The sequence below is a fragment of the Palaemon carinicauda genome, chromosome 7 (genome assembly GCF_036898095.1).
Source record: "Palaemon carinicauda isolate YSFRI2023 chromosome 7, ASM3689809v2, whole genome shotgun sequence".
Classification (NCBI taxonomy): Eukaryota; Metazoa; Arthropoda; class Malacostraca; order Decapoda; family Palaemonidae; genus Palaemon; species Palaemon carinicauda.
The window spans coordinates 137,332,011-137,355,666 of record NC_090731.1 but is presented as its reverse complement, the minus strand read 5'-3'; the positions used below and the strand labels follow the sequence as shown (position 1 = coordinate 137,355,666).

The window sequence follows — 23,656 nt, the reverse complement described above, 5'->3', positions numbered from 1 at the left end:
ACCTTTGTATAACGGAACAATACATGTGCACACCCAGTCCACTGGCACCTTTGATAACATCAAACATATATTGAACAATGTCACCACCCATTCCAGTACAGTCACACCCCATTCCTTTTACATCTCAGCCATTACACCATTCATACTAGGTACTTTTTCTGCTCTCGTTTCATCTAGTGCTCTCTTCACATTAATTATGTTATGAGTACAGTATATAAATTAAATTACCACACATGTAAATTTAAGAAAAGGTATGTATGCTAATTAACATTTACGTTACACGTAAGTACAGTACAAATGGAAAAATTTAAATAATAAATCAAATACATTACAGTACAGTATTTACAGGTACTAAAGGTACCAAAAACTAATTCAAATTGTTAGAACTGCAGTTCTATAAGTTCAGGAAAATTTTAAGCTAAATCTAAACAAGATTTAAACAAATTAATTATGTACAGTAAACTACTTTATACAGTAACTACTATACAGAACATAAGAATTCTAAATATAAATGTCCCTAAACTTACCAGTTTCCTCCATATTCCAGATTTATTCTGGCTTATACTCCTTCTCCACGATGAGCTTTTGATGCTTGTCTGGGAAATTTGCTGCTACGTCATGGTCTGTAGAGGGAGACTCCCCAGTAATTTTCACATTCTTGAGGCCAAAACGTCGCTTAAACTTATCGAAGCAGCCTTTGCTAGCTTGTAAAAGCATTTGTGGGGTTGCAGTCTTAGCTGGTGGACGGCTGAGGATCATCTTCCGTGAAATGGTGTAGACTTTGCTTTTCCAGAATAGTGAGCGAGTTGATGGCAATACCCTTACGTTGCTGGTCCTCGATCAACTAAGGGCATTATCCATCTTAACCAGGCCTGTTCCCTCAACTTGATACAACCTTCGCACTGCGTGGGACACTTGGGCGCATTCTTCTTTATGTACTTCACGGTACTCTTGTTAACGCCGAAAAGTCTTCCTACGGCTGCATAATTCATCCCTCCCTTGCACTCAAGGACATTTACCTTATCCTCATGCGTCATGACCTTCCTCTGACATTTAGCAGAACTTTTGGATGTTGAAGCAGCTCTCTTTTTTTGGCCATGATTTTGCACAAAGGCAAGGTAAAAGTGGGGCAAAATATGTCAGGATGAGGAGGGAGATGCACATGTAAGGACAGTAAGGACATATGAAGAAAAAATGAAACTGAGCAGTGAGGGAAGCAGTGCAAAGCAGGCTGGGTGCAAATGACGTGATTGGTTTGAAAAAGTCAGGCTGTGAGGGTACTTATTGTGAAAACTCAAATATGTGATTTTTTATTTGATAGGTTGTACGGTTCTCTGTATCACAAATGATGGAATCCATGAAGAATTAACATTTGTTTTTCTTGCCTCCTATTTTATTTTGTTTCTGCACAATGTAATTTAGCTACCCTTTGATTTCCTTTTGACTCCTGCACGATTTATTTGAGTTACTGTAACCTCTCCATTTTATATCACACTTGCAGAGATTCTTTTCATGATGTCATGACAGGTAGAATTCTCTGTAAGTATTTAGCAATCTGAAAGAAATGGTTCTTACAGTGTTTCCCAAAGCAATGTATTTCAGGATAGATTATTCTTTTAGTTTTAGTTGCCATTCGTGGTATGCATTAATATTTGTGTATTTCATTCATATCTCTCTGACCAACATTAAAAGTTTGTTTGTTTAGGAAATTCATTGTTCGCTATGTACTGACTTTGCTGATTTCTCTATCATTAAATCAATTTTTGTAAATATCACAGTTAATCTTATTCTTAGGTACTATATATTTCCCTGGAACCACAGATTACTCCTTGTATTCTAAATAGACACCTCACACAAACCCTCTCCTCCTACACACAAATCAAATACATTTTGTATCCCTGATATGTCACCTCATGCCAGAGAGGCTAAGGAAGAGACAGTTTTATTTTGCTGTTTGGAAGGGAGATGAAAGAATTCCTCCTTACAAGTGGCCCAATCTACAGCAGAAAGCGTACATGGAACACTGAATGCTGTCATACTATTGACATGCTGCATGGCCTGTCCTCTGTGAATATCTTCCAAGGCTCTACCTGGTGTGTCTAGATGAGGAAGGAGCCCACCTGGAAGCAGCAAACACCAAGGCTCTGTTATTCTGTTTTCACCGTTAACTTGGGGAAATATCATTGACCTCAATAAGCACCCACTTTGGAGCTCACCTCGGCATTGGGACCTACAACACATTGAGTTAAGAGTGTCTATACATTGCCACATTTCCCATTAGAGATAACTGTAATTTGTTTAATTATAGATCATGGAACACTGAATGCTGTCATACTATTGACATGCTGCATGGCCTGTCCTCTGTGAATATCTTCCAAGGCTCTACCTGGTGTGTCTAGGTGAGGAAGGAGCCCACCTGGAAGCAGCAAACACCAAGGCTGTTATTCTGTTTTCACCGTTAACTTGGGGAAATATCATTGACCTCAATAAGCACTCACTTTGGAGCTCACCTCGGCATTGGGACCTACAACACGTTGAGTTAAGTGTCTATACATTGCCACATTTCCCATTAGAGATAACTGTAATTTGTTTAATTATAGATCATGGAACACTGAATGCTGTCATACTATTGACATGCTGCATGGCCTGTCCTCTGTGAATATCTTCCAAGGCTCTACCTGGTGTGTCTAGATGAGGAAGGAGCCCACCTGGAAGCAGCAAACACCAAGGCTCTGTTATTCTGTTTTCACCGTTAACTTGGGGAAATATCATTGACCTCAATAAGCACCCACTTTGGAGCTCACCTCGGCATTGGGACCTACAACACATTGAGTTAAGAGTGTCTATACATTGCCACATTTCCCATTAGAGATAACTGTAATTTGTTTAATTATAGATCATGGAACACTGAATGCTGTCATACTATTGACATGCTGCATGGCCTGTCCTCTGTGAATATCTTCCAAGGCTCTACCTGGTGTGTCTAGGTGAGGAAGGAGCCCACCTGGAAGCAGCAAACACCAAGGCTCTGTTATTCTGTTTTCACCGTTAACTTGGGGAAATATCATTGACCTCAATAAGCACCCACTTTGGAGCTCACCTCGGCATTGGGACCTACAACACGTTGAGTTAAGAGTGTCTGTACGTTGCCACATTCCCCATTAGAGATAACTGTAATTTGTTTAATTATAGATCATTGTCTGGCTTATGATATTTAGGCATAAATGCAGACTTTGTTGTAAATTCATGTTCTTTTCTTTTTATCGTAGAACTCTGAATGTTGGACACCATTCTATAGCTTATTGTTCATACGTTTGATGAAACCACTTAATTCTTGGGGCAACCAATTAGACACTTGGTCAAGGATCCTGTTGCATTTTATCTAATCCACTAACCTGTTTTCACTCGCTATTAGCAATATTATTTGTCAATTTTCCTTGAGTTTTATGGGTTTTTTTCTACTAACCCTTAGTTCCATGGTTAAATTTTACATCAACTATCAAGATGCCGTATGAAGATAACTAACTTTCGTAATAAAGACATATTAGATTAAAGGATCTCTGTATTTGATTTAGCCTGATTGTGTTTATTTAAAGGTTTTGTGGATGATGATATCTCTACTTCTAAGCTTTGGAATTTGCTTCTCACAGCTAAATCCTAACATGGATCTGATTCTGTTGGATTGTAGATAATACAAAAGTTAATTCCACCTGCTACAAGACAAGCTATATAGTATCAATTTAGGTGACTTTCCATCACAGCAATTTCCATTTTGTCTGATGAAAATGTCACTTGGCCATGAAGCAGTTAATAAAATTCCTAAGAATTCACATTACTTCTATCTAATCTTGGTTATATCATATACTTCAAAACAAAATCTGCTTTGATAACCTATTAGGTTCAGTAATACCACTATCTACCTTTGGTAGTTTTTAATAAATATTTTAATCTTCTACCTTACAAAGACATACAAAAAGGGCACACGAATAAATAAGTACAGTAGTTTGAGACAGATGCCTGAGAATTTGCAACCCTTAAGTTATTTAAGTTCTATGAAGGATACTAAGGTTCCAAAGTTTTGAGCACATAAATTAGAAATAGGTCAAAGAACTGATGATCATCAAAATGTATCTAAAGAAATTAATTGCAACTTGAAAGGCATTTTTCAATTACGTAAACCAAAGAAACCTTAGAGCGTTTATTATTTTTTATCGTTCTAGGAAACTTTAAAGTTTTAACAAAATGTGATGACTAGTGGCTACAAATATTGCTCGATAATAGTAAAAAGGGTAATCAAGTTGGTTGAAAACTGCATGCAACCAAGTACACATTTTTTATGCACTAAAGTTAGATGGACACTTGAAAAAGAGGTAGAGAACTGTGATAGAGTTAAATATATACTGAATTGAATTATAATTTACTGCAATTCCCGAGATGAAAAACTAGTAAGGACTTAAAAATTAATCTTGTAATAAAAAATGTAAATGAGAAATATGCTTTCAATTTCATCATTTACCTATTTTTACCAAAGAAAATCTGCAAACCAAATAGCTTCAAATGCAAGGGAGTGAAAGTAACATTGCACACAGATAAACTGATTTAGTAATACAATATAGCACAATTAAAATGCACGCTCAAATAGAAAATGAAATATCCTTGAAAAAAGGAATTACACTTTTAAAGGCAAGAACGCATATCTAGTCAAATACAAGAAATATTGTCATACTGCTGTCAATATGTTTAAAAAAAAATAATTCACAATATTATGACTTATGAAACATATACCCAAGGTCATATATAAGATGGAAAAGGATAGATAATCAGTGACACTGGATATTTTCGTGACAAATGTCATGTAATAATTTTCAGGCTTAATTTTTTATATTAACTGATCTCTGAAAATAAAAGGCACCTTGTGACACGAGTCTTGGAAAACAACAAGTTCAAGTTCAAGTACGCTATGAGCTTGTCAAGAAGCGAATGAACACAAATGAAGGTCTTTCAACAAGTGAGGGCTGATCATCATGTATACAATGCCCTAAGGACAAGGAAGCTACGGAAGTCAAGGGAAGGATATAAATTTAGAAAGTGGGTCATTCGAGACCTGCGGGAATGTTCACTTAGTTGGTAGGCTTTTACATCCACTTTCCAAAATTATCTTCTTCCCTTGAAGTAAAATTAAAACATTTCTTTAGCATTTGGCCTCATTAGAAATATTGTTCTGGATCCACTGTCTAAATTTGACATCAGTTCAAGCCATTTGATGAGTACTGCACTACAGTGCTATAAGTCTTACAAGACAAATTTAATAAACATTTAATCAGACTAGAGTAAATGAGGTCAAGAGATAAACTATTACACTTTTCTTTCTCACATTAAAAAATAGACAGCAATTTAACTGGTAACTAGAAAAATTAGTGATATCAATATGTGGAGACAAAAATAATAATAAAGATGATTACAATATCGTAATCTGATAGTAGCTGAACTAGACAGAGGTTGATATTCTCGGGACTTAAATAGGTTAAGATTTTCTCAAAGAAGGATACAGACCAAGTCCCAAAACGAATATATTAATAAGATCACATGGGAATATATGTCCAATTCTATTCATTTCATCCTACATAAAAGATATATAGTAATTGTATAAAGAAAAAGGAATTAGCAAACTTTTACCAAAAAATAAAATAAAAAATGTTCTAAGCAAGCTCAAAATGCACACGCATTAATTCATAATAATAATAATATCTAAAAAGTTTTTGTGAAGTGTGGTTAGCTTTTGGAAATTAACATATACTATACCAGGTTATGTATAAAATTCATATGAACAATTATTAGCCACATTCACTAAACTTTTGGAACCCTGTTTGAGGACGGATAAACTATTGAATGTTAGGATATTACTTATTATTGTACAAAATTTGTGGCTAAGGATTGATTAATGGGAAACCTTAATCCATGTATGAAAAGGAACATAAATATTGTAAATAACATGACTCTCAATTCTGGGAAGTTTAGTTTTTAACTACATAAGTCATTTTAAGCTCACAAGTAGATACTGTATAGACACACAATCGTCTTGAAAAACACAATACTGTCTGACCTAACTACTGTTCGCTAAGCTAAAATTTGAGAGAATGAATGCTGAAAGGATTTACCCACTTGCAAAATCACATTAAGAATGGAGAACATGAACCATATAGTCTACACTGAATATGGTAAAAGATTTTTATTCTCGATTATAATTAAACCTTGAAATTTTAACGCATACAAATTCAAGAATTCTTGTTATTTGGTTTAAAACAAATCTTCAGCCTTAAAATTTTCAATACCTAGCCTTGTTTAACAAGCAAAGATGTTCTGATCTACTGAGTATTGTAGTTTTACCCGAAATTTGTGAGAATATGTGAAATCGATATGGTAACCATACAGGAATAAGTCAAAGAACAAGGATGGAAGCAGTAAAATTCTAGACTTGAACAAGTTAGGATATTTTTTAGAAACTACAGTATATACTGTACTGTACAAAAAACTTGAATCTTAATCACGACCAATCATCTTTTGTCTCATTTTTTTTTTTTTAAATAGATTATCTACCATTTACCTTTCAATGAAAATTATTCATGTTTTAATTTCACCTTTTATTCCTACTACATACTTCATATTCTAGTCAATGTAAACTGTATTTTAACCAATCACATATTTTACAATAATTGTTTTCTTCTCCTTGTAAGTTGAAAATAGATTTATGAATCAAATGCCAAAACATCTCCCAAGTGACATAAAGACTCTTATACCATGGGTCGAGTTCCTTTTCACACTTACGCCTGTACAATAACTACAAATGTATGAAAAACCATTGCTACTACAATATATACAATTTAATTGCAACTAAAGCAGCAAAGCACAACCAAATTCAAGCTTCCCTAGTAGAACTCTAAATATGGATTTCTAGTTTGGTGTATAAACAACAGCCTTGGCACAAGAGTAAAAATATCAATGCTACACATGGAGTTGGTATACTCAGCATCAACAGGTCCGTATCATAGCAAATAACCTGAAGAAAATTATTTCTAATGTCGAAATACTTAACAAAAAAATTATTCTGCTTGATCTTCAAGGTCATATAGTATCAATATACAAAAATAGCAACGGTTCACCTTGTAACCACATAAATCCTTATATACTTTCCAAATTTACTCTTTAACTGTGGCCAAGCCATTTTGGCTTCAGACGATTTAAATACGTACAGAAATGACAAAACTTATGTTTATTTTACGTGAAAGTAAGTACTGTAGTTAGAATAGGCTGATTTATGTAGAATTTTCATAAGTTATTTCAATTTCTGCTGAATTATCATGACCTACTCTTGCCTCAATTACTTTCATTACAAACTGTGTCCCTGCTTGCTTCCTCATCATTTATAATACTCTCTTCCTCCTCCTTTATAATACTCTCTTCCTCCTCCTTTATAATACTCTCTTCCTCCTCATTTATAATACTCTCTTCCTCCTCATTCATAATACTCTCTTCCTCCTCATTTATAATACTCTCTTCCTCCTCATTTATAATACTCTCTTCCTCCTCATTTATAATACCCTCTTCCTCTTCATCAGCAATTGCTGGTCTAGCTTTTGCCCTTTCCAGAATCTGAAGGATTTTCCTTTTCACGGATTCATACTGAGCTTTATTAGCAGCAATGTCTTCCTCATCATATGCACCCAATTCAAAAATATTACCTTCCAGATCATTTTCTGAGCCTTCTTCTTCTGTTTCAACTGCCTCTTTGTGAACTAATGCATGCTTCTGCAAAGCATAGTTATAGGTAAACTTCAAACCACAAACACCACAGCTATATGGTTTATCACCAGTGTGTGTTCGCATATGGATCTTAAGGGCACTTGATTGTGTAAAACCCTTATCGCAAATAGTACACTTGAAAGGCTTTTCTCCACTATGTCTTCTCATGTGTACAATCAGTGTGTTTTTTAGAGAAAATACTCTTGAACAGACTTCACACTGATGCTGCTTTTTCTTAGTATTTCGGTGGCCATGGGAAGGACTCTCTTGAATGATCTCTCCACTCTCTCCAACTGTTGGAGAAGGTTTAATCTCCAAATGAACTTTCATGTGAGTCTTAAGTGTGCTGGGGTAGGAGAAACATTTCTCACATAAAGTGCATTTGTATGGCTTATCCTTTTGGTGTTTCATCAGATGAACTTGAAGTGTACTTTTAAGGGTAAATAATTCTCCACATGTTTCACATTCATAATTTGAATTTTCAGTGTGTGTTTTCATATGGGTCCTATGACTACTGGCCTGAAGAAAAGTCTTATTGCATTGATCACAACGATAAAAGTTTCCTTCAACATGAGTTTGCATATGAGATTGTAAGTGTTCCTCCTTGGCAAAGCTATGATTACAGACATTACAAATATACAATTTTTCTTCTGACTGTACCTCCTGATGAGCATCCAAATTACTGGAAGTTGTCAAACTTTTTTCAGAATCATTTTTATATGACTGTGAATCTGTGATAATTTGTTCATTAACATACAAGGCACTATCACCATTAGAATTTTTACCACAATTTTTGCAACCAAATTTACTGGGACACTTTTTACCACACTCATCACAACTAAATATTTTATCTTCTGAGTGACTAGCAAGATGGTTGTCATGAGTGTCAGAATCCCTAGAAGTTTGATTCAAATTACTTATTTTTTTGTAATCACCAGATGAGAATTTTTTTGACAATGGCTTGTTGCAAACTGAACAAAGTCCCTTTTCCTCTGTAGTGTGACATTTGAGTACATGTTCTATATAATCTCTTCTGAGTAAAAATACCTCAGCACACTGTTTGCAATTATACTGCTCTCTCTCCGATCTACCAGTGTCTTCCAAGTTAAAACACTGGCAATCATCAAAAATTCTCCCTTCTACGACAATATCTTTTTGAAAACCAGTATCAACTTCACTACAACCCTTAATGATGCCTTCACTTCCATGTAATCCTGGTGGGGAGTTATTTTTATGTGCAGCTGTCCCGTTCACATTTGACAAACTGGTTGCCATCACTGACTCACAACTGCTACTTTTGCTATTGAAATTTTGAGACACTTCCCTGAGGATTACAGATTCTCCTTTGGTATTTTTCTTGACAGCCACAAAATCTTGATCAACCCCTTCGGTTCTAGAATATTCTCCATTTTTCTCCTGTTCCATGGTAAAATCCTTTTCCTTTAAGAGGGACTCTGGCAAGTGAGAATATTTTGCCTTTTTATAAAGATTTTTATGTGAATCATATTCACTTACATTTGCCATAGGCATATTATCATTCTTATGAGGCAAATCCATATTGCAATGTATTTAATATGTACAAAAATATATTTTTTATTATAATATGCTGTGTATAAAAGGGTACTATCAAACAGAATATTTACAAACTGGCTCAATATCCATCTAGCATATTTCTGAAAATGATTATACTACAATTTAGATTAGTCAAATCTAATTCAAAGAATAAAGGTACTGTATATAGTAATAAATAACAAAAATATATGGCAATTAGAACACAAAATAATAAACCTTAAAAAAATATGTAAAGAACTGAATTAGAAACTCTTTAAATGATTATGTAAAACTTTTCAAACATCATACCTATTAATTACAGCTGTTTTACAGAAATGACTCTTACTAATGGCAAAAATCTAGAAGAAACCAAATAAAACTAGATATAAGAGTTCCCTGTGCTAGATGCACAGACATTTACCAGGCACATCTTGACCACTTGGCTGTATACTTGGAAAATCAATCCAACGTGAAGCAGTTTTGAGTAAGTCAAAGCTCTCATACTCAAGTACTTCCAGAGCAAGTATTTTTTTCCTACTAGTAAAGATTTTCTTGTTATCTTCACAGAAACTTAATTCAATTCTTTACCGCAGGGTAAGGCTTCATATGAAGATACCTGTAGAGAGAAGGAAAGGCAAAATGTAACTACTTTAAAATCACAGATTTTAATAAAGTTGTATTTTTCCTAATCATACAAACCTGAGACCTTTAATAGGAGCATGACTTCAGCAAAGCTGGAATGCCCATAAAGCTATTAATGAGGTAAACACAGCTGGTTGCCAAGTGGTGGGGTAGCCCCACCCAACCGACAGCTAGAGCTACCTTCACTTTGATCTTTGACTTAGGACTTGCACAGGGTGGTTGAGGTGGGTGGTAGTGAAACTTAAAGGTCTCAGGTTTGTATGATTAAGAAAAATTAAAAATTTAGAAATAATTTGTATTTCTCCGTACGATACAAACATTGAACTCTTTATTAGGGAATACAATATACTTTCAGCGAAGCTGTTAGACTAGCCATAAGACTTTTAGCAAGGTGTAACTAACTACCCTACCACTAGTTAGCAGGGGGTAGGGTGTAGTACCAGCTACCCCACTCACTCACACACACCTGTGTTCTCTCGTCACTTTTGATTGCAGGCAGGACTTGCATGGGGGATAGGTGATGGCAAGACAAGTTTTCATAAAGAGCTCAAAGTTTGCATATTTAGGAAAAATACAAATTACTCTTAAATTTGTCATTTGTACCATCATTAATACAAACCCTTTCACTCTTCATTAAGGAAGACTCACCATGAAGTGTGTGGAAGTGCTAACCAACTTGTTGGTCTTTGACCTGGGGCAATCCTCCGTGCTATACACGTTTAAAGAGGAATCACCCTGACACCTACGCTAAAATTTCGTGCATTTGCACACTTCAGCACCCTGAGCAATCCATGTGTTTGTGTGATACTAATAATGTGACTTGTCTAGGTAAGAATTCTCAGAAGTCCTAGGGCTTCCTTGACCAAACCATAGATGTTACCCAATTCTCACCTCGTAAAGAGGATATGGGGACATAATAAATATATATGCATACAGTATATCAGGTTACACAAGGGAAAGGTTATTGCCTGCAGACAGAGTAAATCAGGTGCTGTTCCCCTAGAGAGGGGAAGAATAAAGAAAGGAGACAGTCATTCTTATCATTCACCCCAGACTTAATCCTAGGTAACCTCTCCCCTCTACCATCTGCTACTTGTCCATCAAGAAGCTTGAATTGTTTAAACCACTTGCTGTACGGCCACCACAGGTCCGATGGAGAATCTCTCCATGTTCCTGTGGATTACATTGTGCTGGTAGTGGGTGGTGAAGGTTGTCCGATGCTTCCACATACCCGCATTAAGGACCTGCGCCACAGAGTAGTTTTTCTTGAATGCTAGGGATGTGTTAATGCCCCAAACAACATGAGCTCTAGGTTTCCATGTCTGCAGAGAAGAATAGGATTCAAGGCATGGTCTATGACTTTGCAAATCCATGCTACAATTGTGTTATATTATTATTTTCATTATTATTATTACTAGCTAAGCTAAAACCCTAGTTGGAAAAGCAAGATGTTATACTGTAAGCCCAAGGGCTCCAATATGGAAAAATAGCCCAGTGAGCAAATAAACAAATGATTTAAGAAGTAATGAAAATTAAAATAAAATATTTTAAAAACATTAACAACATTAAAACAGATATTTGATATACAGTATAAACTTTAGAAGGACTTATGTAAGCCTGTTCAACATAAAAACGTTTGTTGCGAGTTTGAACTTTTGAAGTTCTACTGATTCAACTACCCGATTAAGAAGATCATTCCACAACTTGGTCACAGCTGGAATAAAACTTCTAGAGTACTGTGTAGTATTGAGCCTCATGATGGAGAAGGCCTAAATATTAGAATTAACTGCATACCTAGTATTACGAACAGGATGGAACTGTCCGGGAAGATCTGAATGTAAAGGATGGTCAGAATTATAAAAAATCTTATGCAATATGCATAATGAACTAATTGAACGACGGTGCCAGAGATTAATATCCAGATCAGGAATAAGAAATTTAATAGACCGTAAGTTCCTGTCCAACAAATTAAGATGAAAATCAGCAGTTGATGAAGACAGGAGAGCAATACTCAAAACAAGGTAAAATGAAAGAATTGAAAAACTTCTTCAGAATACATTAATCACCAAAAACCTTGAAAGACTTTCTCAATAAGCCAATTTTTTTGTGCAATTGAAGAAGACAATCTTGGCGATTCTTCTCTTAACATTCCCCGTGCTAACAAACAATCTGCTCACATAGGGACGAGTTCTTGAAGTTCTTTTGAGGAAACACCTCAAAGCCCTCACTGGACACAGTAGCAGTTGATCTGGGTCATTGGTTACTTGACAGAAACTCAATTCGGAAAGGCCGGAATCTAGGAACCGCTACTCCCGGATTTTGAGTCTTGGCGATAACCTCAGGGATGAAGCCGAGCATGACCTGTCCCCATCCCCTCGAATGGGAGATGTCGTAAGAAAGACCATGCAGTTCACTCGCACTTTTGGCCGAGGCCAAAGCAAGTAGGAAGACCGATTTTATAAGAGGTAGGTGAAAATCTGATGCCTGGCGTAATGGGTGTTAGGGAGCTCTTTTTAGCGATTGTAAAACGTGAACAACATTCCGTGGAGGTGATTGAACTTACGACTGAGGACAGAAAACCTTGAAACTTCATATGAGGAAGGACAACTCCCAACGATGAGGAAATAACTCCTTTCAATGTAAAGATGAGTCTCAAGGTTAAGCGATAGCCTTTCACTGCCGACACTGAAAGAAGTTTTTCCTCCCAAAGGTATGCAAGAAGATCCTATTATCACTGGAATAGTGGCATCGAGAGGGGAGATACTGTACTATACCCCTTCTACGACACCAACCACAGGAAACTGTCTACTTTGCCTGGTACACTGCAGCTAAAGATTTCCGGAGGTATCCAGGAATTTTTTGTAACATTGCGAAAAACCCCTCTCTTCGTGAGGAGATGCCGTATAATCTCTAGGCGTGAAGATGTAGGGACTCTACGGCTTTATGTTAAATCTCTATGTGTGACTGAGTAAATCATAACATGGAGGGAGTTTTTTCGGGACTTCAGTTAGCAGCTGAAGGGGGTCCGGAAACCATTTGCTATGTTGTTGGACATTCTTACCTTGTTGAATACTCTTCTCATTAGGCAAAATGGAGGGAACGCTTAGACGTCGATGTTGTCCCATTATGGTTGAAACGCATTTTGCCAGAGAGCTTGAGGATCCAGCACCAGGGAGCAGTACAGCTGGAGCTTGCTGGCTGTTCAGGGATATTGCGAACAGATCCACCGCTGGAGAACCCAACAAAGTTAGGACTTTGTTAGCCACTAGATGTTTCAAAGACCACTCGAAGTCAAGTATCTGAATCGCCTTGCTCAGATTGTCTGCAAGCACATTCCATTAGCTGTGAATAAAGCAAGCTGATGGGGACACCAAGTTGATTTCTGTCCATCTTAGTATTTTCACTGCTAGATGGCAAAGTTTCTGAGAAAAGGTACCGCCTTTGGTTGTTTACATACACCACCACTGTGATGTTGTTGCTCATCAACACCACAGAGTGACCTGACAGGAGCTGATGAAATTGTTGTAGGGTCAGAAAGGCTGCTCTTATTTCCAGGAGATTTATGAGCAGAACACTTTCAGACTCGGACCAGAGATCGGAGGCCGTGTGATGCAGCAAGTGAGTACCCTACCCTTCTTTTGATGTATCTGTAAAGAGCATCAATTTCAGGGTGGGGAGGAGAGAAGGACTACCCCTCTGCGAAGGATGTTGCGTGCCATCCACCCTCTCAGGTCCATCCTCTGCTTGGGTCCAAAGGGGAGCAACAGGTCCGGTGGGTCCTTGTGCTGAGTCCCCAGGTATACTAGTCTGTGTGATGATTGCAACGACTTCTCGAGATTCACCACAATCCCCAGATCATGACAAAGTGCTGTTAACAGGCCAAAGCACAGTACCTTGAACTAGTATTGTTGGCTGTCTACGATGAGCCTAAAATACTTCCTTGATAACGGAGGGACTGGGATCTGGAAGTATGCGTCTTTTAGATCCAGCGTGCATAAGAAGTCCTCTGATCTGATTACCTGTCTGACCATGTTTGCCGTCTCCATCTGGAACGGAGTCCGTTGCATAAACTTGTTCAGGAAGCAGAGGTCAATGATAGGTCTCCAGCTCATTTATGGAGCTATGGTGGCTGTGAAGTCACTTTAGCTTGATCTGAGATGGAGGCTTATGGTTGCTGAAAGGACACTGCTTGATGTAACAGGGATTCCTGACTGTCATTTCTCCATTTTTCCATTGCTGCTTCTACCTCTTCTTGTGGTAAAATGGCAGGGCTCTTAATGGAGGAGTTACAAAGGTTTAACTCTTCTTGGTGGCCGATCCACTTGTAAAACTTAGAAGTCATGATGTCTTGATGCTTACGCACCCAACTGGCCCATTGGTTGGCTGCCTGGTGCATCAGGAACTCAACAGGAGGGTGAATCTGAATCAACCTTCCTCCATGTCCTTCAGTATATTCGGAGGGTTAACGGTTTAGGAGAGGCTTTTCTTCTACTATGAGCAGGAAGGTGGCTATCAACCACCTTTGCCAAGCACCTGATAGCTCTAGACCTCATCTGGAGCTCTCTTGGTCAATTATGGCTAAGGAAGCTTCAAACAAGGTGGAAGCCCGAGTTTATAAAGAAAGACTACTTGAGGGCAGGGAGATCCTCCCGCTTGATTCCTGTGGCCTTTACGAGGCAGAAGAAGTATTACCCCCACTCAGGAGACTTCCTTTCCCAACTCCCTCTGGAACCTGCAGTATCCACCTTGACACCAGGTGTATTGACGAAGCAGCTGGCGCCTACTCGGTATCCAGAGGTTTTAGTCCAGCTGGTTGTGGACGAATTCCTTCAGATTCTTTGGAGTCGTAATCAGGTCAATCCCTCTCGGGGACAGTCCCCAGTTGGCCCTGAGAGGTCATCGATAATAACAAACTCTTCTCATTACCCTGACAAATGACCGAGATGCTGGAAGAATGAAAGAAGAGTCCTTGTTGGGTTCCTTAACAGACTGAGAGACCTGGATCTGCTTTGGCATCCTCAAATCAATAGGACGAGAATGCTTTGGGGACTGCCTTACAGTACTTAAGTCTCTTTGTGGCGGGATGCTGTCGCTAAAGGAAATGCAGTAGATACCTTGAGAAACCCTCCTGTCCTATGGGGATGTCCTTAACCTAAGCAGGTTGTCCCGTCACCTTCATCCTTCAATCATCTCTTGAGCGATGGGGAGTGATTAGAAGCAAACTCAATCGATGAGTGGTAGTTGTCTACCAGAGAGATCTCCCATGGAGAGAGATCCCCTGTGAGTCCTCACATGGTTGTCTCCTAAAGATGCTGATTCATGTATTTGCAGTAAAATTCTGAATAAAACTGGACTGGGTCTTACTCAAGGGCTGGAGACACAAGAGGGGAGGGACGTCTGATGTGCTTTGAAGACTCGCGTCTTGTTTGCGAGGTTCTGTGGTAGGTATTTCCCTCAGAAGGTGAGGGTTCCAGTAAAGAACGTCCATAATAGACATACCTAGAGCGCTCTGGGGCATGTTCCAGTAAGGGATACTTAGTGTGTTGAGAAGTACAATGCCTTGAACATCCAGGAGACGAGAGCGTAACGTGTACTGAATGGGATGTTGCAGATTATCTGGTGAAGTATGATTCTCATGATTAGGATCACTGCGTCTAACTCTTTTGGGCGAGACGGTCTAGACATGTCTATCTCGTTCATTAGACACACATCTAGCATGTTTAGGGGTGGCGCACCTGACGCGTTCATAAGGAGAATGCATATGGTGATCATGGAATGTGCGTTCAGGTGATGAGTGTCTGGTAGAGGTGCGTGCAGGTGAAACGCGTTTAATAAAAGGAGAATTGAGTCTGGAAACTCACTTTGTGAATGATGTGTGTCTAGAAGTGGAGTTCACAAGCAAATCGCATTTAGAGGTTGAGGTGTATTGGGGTGAAGCATATTTAGGAGCAGAGCTCACTGGAGAAGTGTGTATACTGGTTGATGTATTTCTAGGAGTAGAACTAGCCGGAGAAGAGCACCTGGAGGTTGAGGCCTACTGAAGAGAGGCGCTGGAAATTGAAGCGCATCTAATGGTTGAGGCGCCTTGGCATGAGGCACTAATGGTTCAGGCTTGTCTGGTTGAGGTGCGCGATGATGAGGCTCATCTGGTAGAGGGCTTGTTGTCCTTGGAAGATCCCGCCGAAGGTGAAGAAGAGTAGGTTCACCTGTGGGAGGCTTACCTACGATCCTTCTCCTATGAAGAGGGATCTATCAGGGGTTGTGTAACAAGCCCTGCGAGCACAATCCAAAGAGACCGAGGGCGAGACTTCCTGTGAGGGCGAGGGCCAGGCATTCACTTAGATGTCCTCTAGGCAGAAGGGCATGGATTTCTTCCTCCTACCATACTTTCCCAACTGGTAGGATAACCACTCCTGACAATCATTGTTAGCGGGTGGAAGACAGCCACCCGGCTCACACATCCACCGGTTGTATTATGTCACTTTTGAATGCAGGTCGGACTTACAGGGGGCTGGCCAGATGAGTAAAGAGCTCAAGGCTTGTATAGTTACAAAATTACTTTCAAATTTGTTATATGTTCCAACACACAATACAAACACTTTTGCTCTTTACTATGGAGATCACTATTAGGTGGGTGGAAGTCCTAACCAAAGTGGCTGGGAATTTGACCAGGGGTGTGACTCCAAGATTCAATCGAGCGTAATAAAAGCACCCTGGCACCTTGTGAACTCTCAAATATGTACAAGAGCTGATGGCCGGGGCAATCAATGTGAATGTGTGAGAACTAAGCACTGTGACATGACCAGGTAAGGATTCTTGGAGTGGTACACTCCACTTACTTAACCTAGACATAGCCTGACTTCCCGATGCTGGCAGGACAGGGACATAAAAATATTTCATACTTTAGGCTACATATGGGATATGGTTCTTATCTGCAGACAGAGGAGGCCAGCTTGCAGAACTTCACAGGTGCTGTGCCCCAAGAGAGGGGTATATGAAGGAAGAAGAGGCAAGTCGCTCTACCATTTACCCCAAACTAATCATGGGTATTGTCTGCACTCAAGCTGCAAGAGAGCTGAGGTATCTTAAGCCACATGTTGTACAGTAATCATAGGGATTATGGAGAAAGTATCCAGGCTCCTGTGGATTAAATTTAGCAGGTAGTGAGTTGTGAAGGTCATCTGACACTTCTAAACACACACTTGAAGTACTCGTGCCGCAGAATTCTTTTTAAACGCTAGGGACGTACTTACGTCCCTAACATTCAAGGCCCGATCTATTACCTGGCAAACCTAAGAGGAGATTGTGTTCTTGGTGACTCTCCTATTAACCCAGCCCGTGCTCACGAAAAGCTTGTTTACATGCGGGTCAGCTCCTGTAATTCATTTAATATAATGCCTCAGCGCTTTTACAGGTCAGAAACAACTGATCTGGGTCCTTGGTTACAGTACGGAGACTCAATCTGGAAAGTCCTGAACCTAGGGTCTTCTACAGCTGGATTTTGAGATTTGGCAATGAACTCGAGGATGATGGCAAGTGTTACCTGCACCCATCCCCTTGAATAAGTACAGTAGTAGGTTGGCCAGGGCACCAACCACCCTTTGTAATACTACAGCTTGAGAGTTATGGTGTCCTTTGACTGGCCAGACAGGATTACATTGGAACCCTCTCTCTGGTTAAGGCTCATTTATCCTTTGCCTACACATACACCAAATAGCCTGGCCTATTCTTTCCACATTCTCCTCTGTCATACACCTGACAACACTGTGATTACCAAAAAATTCTTCTTCGCTCAAGGGGTTAATTTCTGCAATGTAATTGTTCAGTGGCTACTTTCCTCTTGGTAAGGCTGGAAGATACTCTTTAGCTGTGGCAAGCAGCTCTTCTAGGAGAGGTATACTGTAGTCCAAAATCAAACCATTGTTCTTTAGTCTTGGGTGGTGCCACAGCCTCAGTACTATGGTCTTCCACTGTCTTAGGTTAGAGTTCTCTAGCTTGAGGGTACACTCGGGCACACTATTCTATCTTATTTCTCTTCCTCTTGTTACTTTAAAATTTTTATAGTTCACATTATATATAATACTGTAGATTTATTTCAAGGTTGTTATTATTCTTAAACTTCTCTTATTGTATATTTCCTTATTTCCTTTCCTCACTGAGCTATTTTCCTATGATGGAGCCCTTGGGTTTATAGCAGCCTGCTTTTCTAACTAGGGTTATAGCTGAGGTTATAATAATAATAATAATAATAATAATAATAATAATAATAATAATAGGCTATGTCATAGAGACCAAGCAACTCACTGACTCTTAGTAGAGGCCATGGCGAGAAGGAAATTGAGTTAAGTGTCAAGTTGCGATCTGATGACTGACCCCGCGATTCGCATGATGCTCCGTTCGGGGATAGTAGAACATGAACTACATTCCAAGGAGGTGGTCTGACTTCCAACCGAGGGCAGGTAAGCTCGAAAAACCGTATGAGGAGGCAATTTCGTTGAGGAGAAAATGTTAGCTCCGTTCAGTCTAAAGACAAGGCTCAAGACTGAGCAGCAGCCTTTCACCCCAAAGACCAAGGTAGAGTTTTTACTCCCTGAGGTACAGTAAGAACTTTCCTATCACCGGGGTAGTGGCGTTGAGAGTAGCGATATCCCTTTCACGACACCAACCACAAAAGTTTGCTCACTTTGCCAAGTAGATGTCTGTAAACAACTCTCAGATATGTTTTTCTCAACTGCTTGCGAAAAGCCTCTCAGAGAGGAGATGCTAGATAAAGTGTGAAGTCGTAGCAAGGGCACTGTATTGAGGCAACTCTTTAAATGTCGTTGTTTGATAAAATTGGGAAGTGGATGAAGCTCCTTCAGCACCTCTGTGAGTAGACGTAGAAGGTATTGGAACCATTCTGCATATTGCCACATTGGAGCTGTGAGGGTCATCGACAGGTCTTGTTATGCTCTTACTTGGTATGGAAGCCCCCTCACTAAGCGAAAAGGCAGGAACGCATAGACGTCTACATTGTCCCACTGATGTTGAAAGGCATCTTGCTAAGTTGCCTTGGAATCCGGTACTGGCGAGCAGCACACATGGAAAGCTTGAGACACATTGTGAACAGGTCTAATGTCGGTGAACCACATAAAGTCAAGACTTTTGGCTATCTGACAATTTAAGGACCACTAGGAGCCAACTATCCGAGTCGCTCTGGTTAGATTGTCTGTCAGAACATTTCTTTTATTATTATTATTATTATTATGTGCTAGGCTACAACCCTAATTGGAAAAGCAGAATGCTACAAGCCCATGGGTTCCAACAGGGAAAATAGCCCAGTGAGGAAAGGAAACAAGGAAAAATAAAATATCTTACAAACAATAACAACATTAAAATAAATATTTCTTAAATAAACTATAAAAACTTTAACAAAACAAGAGGAAGAGAAATATGATAGAATAGTGTGCCCGAGTGTACCCTCAAGCAAGAGATCTCTAACCCAAGACAGTGGAAGACCATGGTACAGAGGTTATGGCACTACCCAAGACTAGAGAACAATGGTTTGATTTTGGAGTGTCCTTCTCCTAGAAGAGCTGATGACCATGGCTAAAGTCTCTCTTCTACCCTTACCAAAAGAAAGTAGCCACTGAACAATTACAGTGCAGTAGTTAACCCCTTGGGCGAAGAAGAATTGCTGGATAATCACAGTGTTGTCAGGTGTATGAGGACAGAGGAGAATCTGTAAAGAATAGGCCAGACTATTCGGTGTATGTGTAGGCAAAGGGAAAGTGAACCATAACCAGAAAGAAGGATCCAATGTAGTACTGTCTGGCCAGTCAAAGGACCCCATAACTCTCTAGCTGTAGTATCTCAACGGGTGGCTGGTGCCCTGGCTAACCTACTACCTTTTGCCGAGGATGAAACAGGATGATAGGGCTACCGAGTTGTCTTTCATCCATCCGAGTATTTCTACAGCTAGGTGGCATAGCTGTTGTGAAAAAGTACCTCTTTGTTTGTTTAAGTGAGCCACTACCATGGTGTTGTTGCTCATCAACAATACAGAGTCTCCTGGAATTGTTTGAGAACCAGGAATGCTGCTCTCATTTCCAGAAGGTTTATCTGGCACTGCAGCTTTGACTTGGACCACAGTCTGGGGGCCGTGTGCTGAAACAGATGAGGCACCCACCCTTCTTTTGATGCAACTGTGAAGAGCATCAAATATGGGTGAGGAGAGGGAAGATCTACTCCACTGAGGAGGTTGGTGTTTTGCACCCACCAACTCAGATCTCTCTTTCGCTCTGACCCTACCAGAACTTGAGTATTCAAGGGGTAGTTGTGCTGAGACCAAAAGGTCTACAGCTGTCACTGGAGAGACCGGATGCAGAGACTGATGTTGGAGACCAGACATTCCATGAAGGTGAGGTGTCCTAACAGGCAAGGCCACACGTGTGCTGGTAGAGTGTCTCACATCAGAAAAGGACGTATTGTTCACCTTAGCCTCTCTATTCTGCTCTCGGGTGGAAAGAATTTGCCTAGTAGAGTGTTTATATGGATCCTGAGGTATACCAGTTTCTGAGATAGTGTTGAAAGGACTTTTCGAGATTTATTACAATCACCAGATCGCAGCAAAACTCAAGGAGCCTGTCCCGTTGTAGGAGAACGGTCTTTACAGAGTCTGCTAGAATCAGCCAATTGTATAAATAACATTATAAACAAATGTCGTTCATGTGAGCTCAGGTTGGGTCGACACTGGGGAGAAAACTCTTGTGAACACCTGAGGGCTGTGGACAAGCTTAAGCACAGCACCTTGAATTGGTATTGTTCCGTAACCGAAATACAAACCACGCTATTTACATTGGGTATTACTTTCGGCGTAGCTGAAATGGCGAGCCATTAGATTTTTAACGAGGGTTAACTACCCCCTCGCTAGTTAGTGAGGGGGTAGGGGAGGGGTAGCTGGCTACCCCTCCCCCCTCTCACATCGGTGAACTTATTCAATTCGCTTTTGGCTCGGGTGGTGGGCAGACGTGTCTGCTCTCACCCTCGCTTGGCAGCCATTAATGTTTTGTCTTTTCTTAACTACTTAATATATATAAATAAACATTCTTTATGCTTACGTATATATTTGGGTATAGAAATATAGTAAGTTTCCTTTTCAGTGATGTGCTGTGTGTGTGTAGTGTACAACAACGTTACTATGTAGTTCCAGGCCACCGCGGTTGCACTTCATGGGGAACGGTCTCTCTCTTGGTCCTTCGGTCGTTCCTTCAGCTTCCTACCCATGTAAGCTCCGACGATCGTCTGCGCGCAGGCTCCTATGGTTCCCCGCGCCAACGATCTTCTTACGCGCTCAAGCGTCGACGATCTTCTTACGCGCGCAACCGCCGACGATCTTCTTTCGCGCGCAAACGCCGACGATCTTCAAGCGCCGATGATCTTTCAGCGCCGTCGATCTTTAGCGCTGTCGATCTTCTTTCGCGCACAAGCACCGACGATCTTCAAGCGGCAACAACCTCGTACGCGTGTGCGCTGACAGCCGCGCGCATGCGCCGACATTTTTCACGGGCTTTTCAATCTGATTCCTGCTCACCCTATGATGTCTCGCCCGCGCTCCCGCACGAGAATGTTTTCAACGGTCTCTCGCGCGCGACCCCTGGGTTTTTTCCCATCCCGCGAGCGCCAGCGTCTCTCGCGCGTCCCCTGGGGTTTTCCTATCGCGCGAGTGCCAGCGCGCTCCCTCTACCAAGGTGAGACCTTCTCCCACCGCACCAATGGGAGAAACCCCACCTCGAGCAGGAGAATCGTCCCGTGTTAAGGAGAGAAGAGCCCTCAGACTTCTTTGTTGGAGTTACGTATCCCTCCTAGGAGGGAATCGAAGGACTAAGAGTTCCCCCAAGTAGAACCTTTGGGGACAAGAGACTTTGCTGCGAGTTCACCAGGAGGAGAGCAGCATGATTCAGAGCACCACTCCGTGGAAGAGCTTTCCAGGGGTTTCTCTCTTGAGAGACTCTCTAGCCGGCAGGTGACATCCTCGGCAACAGAGATCCTGAGTCAGGAGAAGGTCGCAAATTGCCCATACAGGCCACTTCGTGGCTGGATGTCTGGCTAGGGTCTCTGGGCATCCTGCTGCGACCCCAGGATCTGTCCAAGGAGAGCATCAGGAAAGCCCTGGTGACCTTCCTCCTCTCGGGCACACGTACCATCAAGTTTCTGGCCCACCAAGTTTCGAACTTATGGGCAAACTCGATCTTGAAACGTGATGCGGTGGCCGAGAGGTTCCACTCGAAGGTTCCAGCCGTGGATACCTGTAGGCTCAGACACACTTCCATCTTGGGAAAGAGTCTGTTTGAGCCCAAGGATACGGAACAGGTAGCTGAGAGGTGGAAGAAATCGAACCACGATTCTCTTCTCCAAAGGGCTCTTACATATAAGCCCTACAAACCTCCAGCACCTCAACAACCTCGCCAATCCAAGACGACGAAACCGGTAGCGGCAGCAAAGACGAACGTGTCCAACCAGTAGCCCTTTCCTGTCAAAGACAAGGAGGGCAGAAAGTCCTCCAGGGAAGGCAAGAATCCTAGAGGGAGTGGCCAAGGCCACGAGCACTAGGATTGGCAATCCCCCTGCATGTCCACCAGTGGGGGGATGCCGGAAAGTTGCGCATTCAGGTGGCAGCAACTCGAGTCCGATTCCTGGACGATCCCCGTGATCAGTCAGGAATATCGTGTCCCGTTCTTAACGTCTCTTCCTCCCCTGACAGCAAATCCAGTGGCGTTGAGCTCCTATGCCATGGGATGGGTAAAGGGGCTAGCCCTTTGGGCAGAATTTGAGACCATGCTCAAGAAGAATGCTCTCCAGGAGGTCGTCAACAGCTCCCCAGGCTCCTTCAGTCGACCCTTTCTCATAAAGAAGGAGTCTGGAGGCTGGAGTCCCGTCATCGACCTCGCATCTCTGAACAAGTTTGTCAAACAAACTCCATTCAGCATGGAGACAGCAGACACAGAGACAGTGTACACTTCATGTGTACACTGGATCTGAAGGACGCGTACTTCCAGATCCCAATCCATCCGTCTTCCAGGAAGTACTTAAGGTTCAGCCTAGACAACAAGATCCACCAGTTCAAGGTGCTGTGTTCGGTCTCTCCACAGCACCACCGGTATTCACCAGTGTGTTCACCCTGATATCTTCGTGGGCACACAGGATCGGCATCCGTCTCCTCCGCTATCTGGACGACTGGCTGATCCTGGCAGACTCGGAATCGACCCTTCTTCGACACCGAGACAAGCTTCTGGGATGTTGCCAAGATCTAGGGATCATGGTAAATCCCGAGAAGTCTTCACTGCCTCCATTTCAACGACTGGTATATCTAGGCATGATATTGGACACCAATCTCCACAAAGCCTTTCCATCAGACGACAGGATAGCAAGGCTGAGGAGGGTCACAGATCCTTTCCTCGGACGAGAAGAGCTTCCAGCCCAATTGTGGTTCCTCTCCTAGGGCACCTTTCCCCTTGGCCCGGCTGGTTCCAAACGGCCGCCTCAGGATGAGATCCCTGCAATGGCGGCTCAAGTCCCGGTGGAATCAAGGCCTCGATTCCCCGGACATTCTGGTCCCTATGGGTCCGGCAGAACGGACAGACCTTCAGTGGTGGGGGACGGAGGGAAACCTTCGAAGGGGAGT

At 41.2% G+C, this 23,656-nt stretch overlaps 1 protein-coding gene across 1 annotated transcript in view; it reads right to left on the bottom strand.

The window, feature by feature from the left end:
• Positions 1-3,923: 3,923 nt before the first annotated feature.
• LOC137644032 (zinc finger protein 260-like) overlaps positions 3,924-23,656 on the bottom strand; it is a 32,904-nt gene continuing 13,171 nt past the window's right edge. Inside the window, exon 2 of the mRNA XM_068376923.1 lies at positions 3,924-9,967. Coding sequence (XP_068233024.1) covers positions 7,375-9,357 — 1,983 coding nt within the window. The 5' untranslated portion in view covers positions 9,358-9,967 and the 3' untranslated portion in view covers positions 3,924-7,374. The remainder of the gene's footprint in view (positions 9,968-23,656) is intronic.